Genomic DNA, 9168 nt, shown 5'->3' on the forward strand with positions numbered 1-9168 from the left:
AAACACAAAGCCATGGGCTGATCCAGACTCCCTCTGGGTCACCTCTTGCACCACAAGGCTACCCTTTCAGTGACATTTCTTTTTCCTCACATCCAGTCTGAACCTTCCAAGCTGCACTTTGTGGAGGCTTCCTTCTCTTCCCACTACCAGGAAAAGCTCCGTCACCTCTGAAGCCGCCCTTCAAGCAGTTGCACGCTACTACTACAGTGCCCTGAGCCTCCACTTCACCAGGAGAAAGAAGTCCAGGTCCTTCAGCCTCTCCACAGAGACCCAGACCCCCATCCTGAGATGCTGGTGGGCAGAGGTGGTTGGGGGGTTACCTGGAGGGCAGGAGCAGCAGGAGGAGCGCAAACCTGCTGCTTTACCTGCCATGGCATTTGGGCAGTGTGGGGTTGGTTTGGGGCAAACAGCATTCTGAGGGGTCCGTCCCCATGGCGATCATTCTGCCAGCACCTGCTTCAGCCAGCCTTGCGATGCTTTGATTTTTCATACCACAACAACTTCCCACCTCCATGATTTTCCATCCTGCTGATGAGTTCCTGCCCTCAGTGTTGGTTTCCCAGCCCCACGATGGTTCCCCGTCCCAGTGATGATTTCCCATCCCAATGGTGGTTTGCTATCCCAGTGGTCTCCCATCCCAAGCATGATGTTTTGGGGGAGGCGAATTTCCTGTCCACGGGGAAGGGATGGGGCCAGCACCAGTGGCCCTGTGATGCCAACATGCCTGTGCTGTCCCATCCTGCCCTGGTGGTTGGGATTGGGGCGTGCGGGGTTAGGGCACTTTTGGGTTGTTTTTGTCCTCCCCTCTGTGCCCTGGGGGGCAACTGCTGCTCCCAACTGTGGTGGAACCGGTGCCGGTACCGTTACCGTTCAGCCATGATGGGGAGCTGTCACGAGAAATTGGCAAGTGGGCTATGCTGACGAGGAGAGAAGCTGGGACGCAGGGTATAGCATTACAAGAGGAATTCTTGCATTCGTGCGCATGAGCCGTCCCATTCAAACTGTGGCACCACAAATGCGGTTTTACAGATGCTTCTTATGCTTTTCAAGCGTTCCGGTCCAATGCAATTTGACCGACCTCTGCTTAACACACACACAGGCTGCTGTTCTGCAAAGCAACTCCAATTCTGTGGCGTCATCATCCATCTGCTTCTTTCTTGATCTTGACGTCCCTGGAGTTGGTCTGGCTGCAGATCCTGATCTCTGATGGCAGATAAGGGGAGGGTTTCACAGAGGTGTCGGAGGGGCTGGGATGCTGGCGTGAGCTGGGTCATCCAGGGGCATCCTTTCTTCTTCAGGGTGGGGGCTGTCCTTCTCCTCCTTGCTGGGGGCCTTTAGTCCTGCTGACTGAACCATGACTGTGCAGTATACAACGTCAACTAGATGTATATCTGTCTATCTTCAGGAGCTTGATCCAATTTCACACTCTCATGACTAATTGCTGCAATAGTTAGGGCATGAGATTTTCCTAAGAGAGCCCTGGGGTGTCCCTCTGTGGGGGTCCCTGGGAGGTACTTGTGGGGGTTGCTCGTAGTGTGGTGGGAGATGCAGGTACTGGGGGCAATGGTAGCAGCGTGGGGTGGGGATGCTGTTCCTGGGGCCATTGGCTCCAGCCTGCGGTGAGGATGCCAGCAGTGGGGCGGTCAGGAGCAGGACAGGGCAGAGATACCAGGGGTGTTGGTACCAGGCCGGGGTGGGGATGCCGGTTCCGGGGCGGTGGTTCCCGTTGGGAACCGCAAGGTGGTGCCACCTTTCATAGGGGTGACCGCCTTTCACCAGGGAACAAAACGGAGGGACAAGGAGCACCAGTTCAGAGTCAACCTGTGGCTGTATCTTGGGGGGAAGATAAAATTCATTGGAAATGAACCTATAAGAGACCAGGTGCTTTGGTCCACGAGCCTCATGGACACAGTCCTGTACCTGGGAAGAGCGGAAGAGAAACCCTCAGCAACCCAAATGTGCCAGCCAAAGCTGGGAACAGGCACGCTTACAGCCCTGGGCAGGTTTTTCTTCATCCAGCTGGTGCAGCTCAGGGAGGAGGTGGGAGCTCTGCCGGCAGATGAGCAGCCCTTCGTCAGCAGTGCACGGGGAAGCCCAGGGGCTGCTGGCTGTGGGAGGTGCCCGGGCCGTGGCAGCTGTGTGGCCTCCAGGGGACACATTCCCATGTGGGCCCATGTCACAGAGGGGCAGTGATGCAGCACCCACCCGGCGCTTGTGACCTCACCTGGCCGGGGCTTGAAATCCTGAAGAGCAGGCCAGCGAAAGCTAGTTGGGCTGAGCTGGCCTTCGGGATAACTCAGCTCCTTCCATTGCTACTTGCGTGCCTATTTTTTTCCAAGCATTTATCATTTACTGCTCACTTCTCCTCAACTTCCATCCTCGTTCAAAGGTAATTATGATTTGACTTTCAGGACACATCAGAGGGTAGGTAGACAGAGGAGAAAAGTATAGGCTGGTCTGTACCTTCCGAGCTCTAGGCTGAGCTATTACACCTTTCTAGGCTGGCCAGATATGGGCTATGGGTAGAGTTCCTCTTTGCTAATTCTTATATTTCTTTGCCATATCCCAGGAGAGGTAAGTAGGGGGGTGGCAGTGTAGTCTGAGGCATTGGGCTCAGCCTGGAATGACAAGAAGCCCACCCTGACTGATGGGGTAGGAAGGGAGACAGAAAAGGAGGACGGCAAAGGCAGCCGTTAAAGTAGCGGCCGAAAGCCGGTCACTGCTGTGTACAAGGTGGGAAAGTGTGGGCTGGAGAGCCAGAGGGCTCTGCTGCTAACGCTGGCCACAGGTAAGCAGCAGGACCCCTTTAGAGAAGGTGACACGCAATGCAGTGTGTCAAAAGGGCCTTGGTAATTGCTGTCAGTTGGAGTCCTGTGACAGGGACAGCAGGGCCATCAGCCTGCAGCTCTGCAGCACTTACAAGTACCACTGAAACACTTCTGATGGCAGACGTTGATCTGTGCATTTCATTTGGAATTGTTTTCAATCATTTTCTTGAACTCCACTTATTTCTTTGCAATCAGGTGACAGGACGGGCGCTGATCTTCTCTTTCTGGAGCACGTCCTGACATCCTTTGTCATCCAAAGCTTTCCGCTCTGTTCCTGAGAGGAGCGATGGCCGCAATGGGGAATGACTCCTGTGAGTAAGGGCTTCACCATTGGACTTTGGGAATCCCCAAAGGCGACGGACGTGGCTGCTGCTCCATCCCTGACTGTGGATGTGCTGACAACCTAGAGTGAATTCTGGGGCGTTTCCTGGTAGCAGCCAGGCTCACCCAGGAGTTTTTGATTAGACACAGGAAAATGAGTTTTGTCTGTCATCTGCCACGATGTACAAGACTTTGAAAGATGACATTGCTCGTACTGACATCAGTAGGGTTACCTTCTGGGCTAGGGACTTGCTTGTTTTCATCAAGTTACCATCAGGAAAAGGGAAGACTTGACCTGATAATCCAATTCAAGAGTCTAGAGGGAAAGGAAGGTAGCCCGAAGCACAGAAATCAGAGTGTGGCTTTCTTGGAGTTTTGGCAAAAGAAGCAGGGCAACAGACTCTTTTCCAAAACTGCTTCTTGACCAGTCATTGTCAATGGCAGTGTTAGGCTTCCCCCAGTGTTTCTGTGTTGGAGGTTAGAGCTGCTTGTCCTGGGGGCTCCTGTACAGAGCTTGACTTTTAAACGATGCTTTTGTGCAACAACGTCATCTCCTCTCTTTTCAAATGTCATTTCCCTGCAGCCACTGCCGAGGGAATGGCTCTGCCACAAAGGATCCTCTTTCCCCCGGAGAAGCTTTGCATGGATTGGCAGCAAAGACAGAGAGCTGGAGCAGGACTCCACAACCTGGGCAATACGTGCTACCTCAACTCCGTCCTGCAGTGCCTGACGTACACACCCCCTCTCGCCAACTACCTGCTCTCTCGGGAGCACAGCTGCTCGTGTCAGTACTTTTATCAACAGCTCCTTGCAAATCTGGTGGGCTCTTCCCAAGGATTCCCAGCATCTGGAATTTGATTGAGGAGAAAAGCAGCCCTCCTCTCTCAATCCCCCGAGTTGGTGTTCTTTGAACACGCAAGCCTAGAAGCCCCTTGTCCTATCTCGGTGTATTCATCTTCAGAAAGGCCCCTCTTTCTAGCCCCTGCTCTCGGTCCCCATTCCTGCAAGTTAAACTCTCTTTGCTTCTTGCACAGAAAACTTTTGTCAGTTCAGCATCCCTCTGAAGAAAGTTTTCTATGCACTACAATGTCCCAGTGGGCCATTGGCACCTTGGGAGAAGAGGAGTGGGGGCTGTTCTTGTAACTTCAGGATCTCCATTAGGTTTCCCACCGCTCTGGAGATCTTGCTAACCCGAGACGCTTCCCTCCCTCCCTTCCTCTTCAGGTCGCCAGCAAGGCTTCTGCATGATGTGCAGAATGGAAGCACACGTTAACAAGGTCCTGCATTCCTCAGCCAGTGCCATCCAGCCTTGGAGTGTTGTCAATGTCCTCACACGTGAGTCATTTCAGGTGCTTTTACAGGTTTCCTTCCCTTCCTGTGGGGGACAACTCCTAACTTCTTCTTTCTTAGGAATAGGAGAACATTTCCAGCATGGCATGCAGGAAGACGCCCACGAGTTCTTACGCTGCACTGTCGATGCCATGCAGAGAGCTTGTCTGAGTGGAAGCAACGAGTAAGCACAAGCAAATTACCTCTTCCATGCTCCTGAGCTCTTTGGACTCCTTGATGCACTCCCGTCAAGGAAACCCTACAACCAGGGTTTTCAGACAAAGCAAAACTCCTGGAGGAGATAACTCTCTGCCCTACTTCTGAGCTCCCTGCCTTACCCTTTCTTTCCAGCTTGGATGTCTCTTCTCAAGCAACTACCATCGTCCACCAAATATTTGGGGGCATGCTGAGATCCAGAGGTACTTTTCCATGGCTATCGCTCTGCTTGGAATTGTCTGTGTCCTTCTGTCTGCCTGTGATAAACAGCTGATCGTGTGACTGGCGTAGCAGGTATGGAGGCCGTAAACCGGCACAGTCAGTCGACTTCCCCTGTCGCTGAGCATTTTGATTTGCCTTCCAGTCACGTGCTTGAGCTGCAAAGCCGTTTCCGATTCCTACGAGGCCTTCCTGGATCTTCCTTTGGATATAAATGTAAGAGGGTTTGTAACTGGGATTCAAGACATCCCAAGGCCCCCGTAGCTTTCCAGAATAAACGCAGGTGGTGTAAAACCATATACTGCAAAGCCAAGAGAAGAGAGCTTGGTGGTGGGTGGGGAGTGGAATGGACTGTGTCCTTCTGGGGAGGCCATGGCAGTGGTCTCCCTGTAGGTGCGGGCTTTAAGCGGGACAAGCACACATTATCCTCCCTGCACCCTTGATGGACTCTCCTCCTTCTTCCCTTTGCCCTCCCTCAACACCCCTCTGGCTCCCAGGCTGATGGGTTGTGTTGTTTTCATTCTGATGACCCTGCACCCCCTCAGTAGCTGAACTGAGTGGTGCCACAGAGAGGTCGCTTTGATAGCCCTGGGCATTCCTGGGAAATGAGGAAATGTTCAGCATAATACCCTCTTTCTGCCTCCTTCTGGACACTGCTTGTGGGTTCACAGTGGGTCTCCTCAGCCTCAGCTACCTGCGCCTTCTTGGCAGCTCTTAGCCAAGTGTTTGGGCGAGGGCGTTTCCCCGAGCTCAGTGCTCTCCTTTCTCCCTCCTCCAGGCAGCCTCCTCTGTCACCGCAGCTCTGGAGGACTTTGTGAAACCCGAGCAGCTGGATGGGGAAAACTGCTTTAAATGTAGCAAGTAAGATGATTACTAACGCCATATTAATGCTAGATCCTTCCTGAAGGTGCTGCATGTCATCGTGCAGAAGTCCTCTTTTCATGGAGGTTTAATGCCCAGTAATGGGCAGCAGCTGTTGTTTAATCTGGCACTTATGGTTCTGAATAGCCTTAAAACAGCGTCAGGATGTGTGAGACAGGAAAGCTTGTCTTGCCTTCTGGCGGGGAAAAAGGGTGCCCTTCAGCATCTGGCTCTGTGCTTGGTTTCAAGGTGTGACAAGATGGTTGCTGCCTCCAAGAGGTTTACAATCCATCGTGTGCCCAAGGTTCTCACCATGTGTCTGAAAAGGTTTGAACATCTCACCGGCAGGAAGATCAGCAAGGTGTGTACGCAATTGGATGGGCTCTGCTCTGTCAGAGCTGCTTTGGCCAAGAACAGTTTCCTGCCACCCAAACCATGACATGTTGAAGGCTAGTCCATGTACTAGCTCAGGATCATTTCTGAGCCCTCTTGGTCTCTCTGTAGGTGGTGGAGTATCCCGAGTACTTGGATCTTTGGCCATACACATCTCGGACAGCAGGAGAACCGCTCCTCTACGCCTTATATGCTGTCCTGGTACATAGCGGTGGCAGCTGTCATGCAGGACACTATTTCTGCTACACCAAGGTCAAGAGCAACTTCCTTCCTAGCAGGGGAAAAATGTGTGCTGGGGAAGGCAAACTTTCACAGCAGTGTTACTGGCAGCCAAGGTTCTGGGGGAGAAGGTCTCCTTACCGGCTGCGTTGGAGTTGTTTTGGCGTGCTCTTGGTTCGGTAGTTTTCTGCCTGTGTTATCACTGAGAAACCAGGCAGTTCCTCTCCAGCTATCGATGCCTTTCTTTGCAGGCCAGCGATGGACTGTGGTACAAGATGAACGATGCATCTGTGGAGGGTTCTGACATCAACACAGTTCTCAGGCAGCAAGCCTATCTACTGTTTTATGTCAGGTAATAACCAGTATTAAAATGTGTTCCGAATACGTTTCCTTCTCCTGGCTTTGCTCTTTTTCTTCTCATCCTCCTGAGTGTTTCTCTTTCGGTCCTAGGAGACAGTTCCTACCTGCATCATTCAGGGCTGTCAAGTCTGAACTACCTCACCTCCGTCCTTACCTTTCCTTGCCGGGCTTTCGGCTCCTGCCCTGCTGTAAACTGCTCTCTGAAGCTGGCTAATGTAGAGAAGAGTACTTAAAGGGGGCCTCCAGGAAAGATGGGGAGGGACTCTTTGCCTGCCCATGGCAGGGGACTTGCAACTAGATCATCTTTAAGGTCCCTTCCAACCCCAACCGTTCTGTGATTCTATGAAATGGAGGCCGTAGGGGGGATAAAGACGAGGACTTGCTCTGACAGGTGTAGACCTGGTGGGAAGACCCCAATCGAATTTCTCATTTCTAGTCTCGCTTATATCTTCTCTCTGTTGTGGAAACCGCTCCAAGAAAATGACTGAACCCCAGAGGAGGCTGCAAGAACAGACCTAAATGGAGATCACTCTTTGTTTCTCCAGGTGCACTGATTTGAAAACTGGAGAAAGGGCTTCTTCCTCACCAGCACCATCATATGCCCGTCCCTTCCTCAGTCAGTGGGGGGCCGACAGCAAACAGGCGTGCTCTGTGGGACCACAGGGTCTGCCTCGTCGGACTAAGGTAACTCTGGGGAGGTGGGTCAGGGCAGCAGGTGGACAGCGGATTTCTTTCTGGGATCTTGGCATTGCTCTCTTTTCCCTCCCACACTGCAGCTTTCTTCACAGCCCCAACACTGCTCCCTCTCAAAGCATCCCACTTGTCTGCCTTTGGCCCTTCTGCCTTTGCAGCCCTCCAGGAGAGCCTTTGGGAGGCCCTTAGCTGTCCCCTCCCACAGCTTCTGGGCTTGCCTCACTCTTCTGCTCCTTTCAGGACGAAAGGGCAGGACCTTTTCACAGCTCTCTTTGCAGGACGTGGCGCTGGGCATGGAGGACTCTGCAGAGGACAGCAGCTCCTCTGCAACAGCCAGCAAGAGCCAGCTCACCTGGGCAGGTGCACGGGAGGCATCTGCAGGCTGGACGGGCTTCATCTGGCCAGGCAGGCTCAACATTGCCTCCTACATTGGCTCCTGCTTGCATCGCTTCTTCTGTGGCTGCATAAGGCTGGTGTCCAGAAGGAAAGCTGCGTGCCCGCTCTGCTCTCAACCACGTGAGCGTGTGCTGCACACCGTGCGAGAAGACAGCAACAAAGAGGAGCATGGATTCAGCCCTTCTTCCCGCTGCCAGAAGAGTGGTGCCAAGGAGAGGGCCCGGAGCAGATCCCCGCAGTGGGGAAAAGATCTCCGCAGCTGGTGCGTGGACACCACCGACTATGACCACTCAGCAGGGAGGAGGAGGAGGAGAACTGGTCCTCCAAGGTGTGACTGCACTCCCAGGGACGACACAGCTGCAGGGCCCTCCAACAGCAGCTCCCAGTCGGCTCCTGCACCCAGTGCTGCACGGGAGCAAACCCTGCCAGTGCAGAGAGAGCAGAGCAGATCCCTGCAGCAGGGCTATGATCTCCACAGCCAGTTTGTGGAGATCACGGACTACCACAGCTCAGAAAGGGGGAGGAGGAGGTGGAGAACAAGTCCTCCCCGATGTGACCGAGACCCAAGGGATGAGACAGCTCCAGGGCCCTCCAACGCCAGCTCCAAGTGGGATCCTGCACGCAGGGCTGCTCGGGAGCAAACCCTGCTGAGGCAGAGAGAGCGGAGCAGATCCCCGCAGCGGGGCTATGATGTCTGCAGCCAGTTTCTGGACACCACAGATTATGATGCCTCAGCGGGGAAGAGGAGGAGGAGGGTTTCAGCGCCCCAGCGATACACGCCAGACAAAGACTCGGGGCGCTGCGGCAGTGACGGGGACAGATTGTGACCCTGGCTGAAGAAGGAGCACAGCATCTTTCTTCTGCTGTGCCAGAGAAGAGGAGCAGGAGAAGAAAAAGGAAGAGGAGAAAACGAGGAAGCACCAAAACTGCCCCCAGCAGGACCCAAGCTGCACAAAAGGCACCAGCAGCCCACCCTGCCCCCCCTCCCAGTGCTGCCTCTGGCCAGGAAGAGCTCAGAGAGACCTTCCAGAGACTCGGACAGCTCTGCCGGCTAGCCCGCCTGCCCACAGGTCCCTCGAGGAAGAGCTTTAAGCCCTGGTCAGCTCTTGGGATCGCCTTGCAAAAACAACACTCACTTGGTACCCACACTCAGAAAAGCCAAAGCCAGAATTAAAAACACTCCTTGGCCTTGCATATGTAATTCCTGGGGTGTTTTCTTCTCTGTAGGTTTTGGGGCAATTGGAGGAAATGCCCAGTGTGGGAGGTTTATGTCTTGGGATTTTGAAAGCTGTGTGCTTGCCTGGGCCCATCTTGCAATCTCTTCTTTTTAAAT

The 9168-nt window shown here is 53.6% G+C and overlaps 1 protein-coding gene across 1 annotated transcript; it reads left to right on the forward strand.

Moving 5' to 3' along the window:
• The first annotated feature begins 3791 nt into the window (after positions 1–3791).
• Positions 3792–5778, forward strand: LOC148050653 (ubiquitin carboxyl-terminal hydrolase 42-like). Its single transcript, XM_087741120.1, has 6 exons — positions 3792–3933; positions 4374–4484; positions 4560–4662; positions 4830–4897; positions 5059–5129; positions 5692–5778. The coding sequence occupies exons 1-6, from the start codon at positions 3792–3794 to the stop codon at positions 5776–5778; spliced, it is 582 nt and encodes a 193-aa protein (XP_087597246.1).
• The last annotated feature ends 3390 nt before the right edge of the window (positions 5779–9168 follow it).

Source organism: Nipponia nippon, unplaced genomic scaffold (assembly GCF_047370975.1).
Source record: "Nipponia nippon isolate SJK-2023a ecotype South Korea unplaced genomic scaffold, ASM4737097v1 scaffold_76, whole genome shotgun sequence".
In the NCBI taxonomy this organism is placed as follows: Eukaryota; Metazoa; Chordata; class Aves; order Pelecaniformes; family Threskiornithidae; genus Nipponia; species Nipponia nippon.

Bases quoted from the DNA above. Each gene is read 5' to 3' on its own strand.
- LOC148050653 (XM_087741120.1), top strand. From the start codon at position 3,792: ATGGATTGGCAGCAAAGACAGAGAGCTGGAGCAGGACTCCACAACCTG. The intron at 4,485-4,559 runs GTGAGTCATTTC...CTTCTTTCTTAG, and splicing joins TGTTGTCAATGTCCTCACAC to GAATAGGAGAACATTTCCAG. The intron at 5,130-5,691 runs GTAAGAGGGTTT...TCCCTCCTCCAG, and splicing joins ATCTTCCTTTGGATATAAAT to GCAGCCTCCTCTGTCACCGC.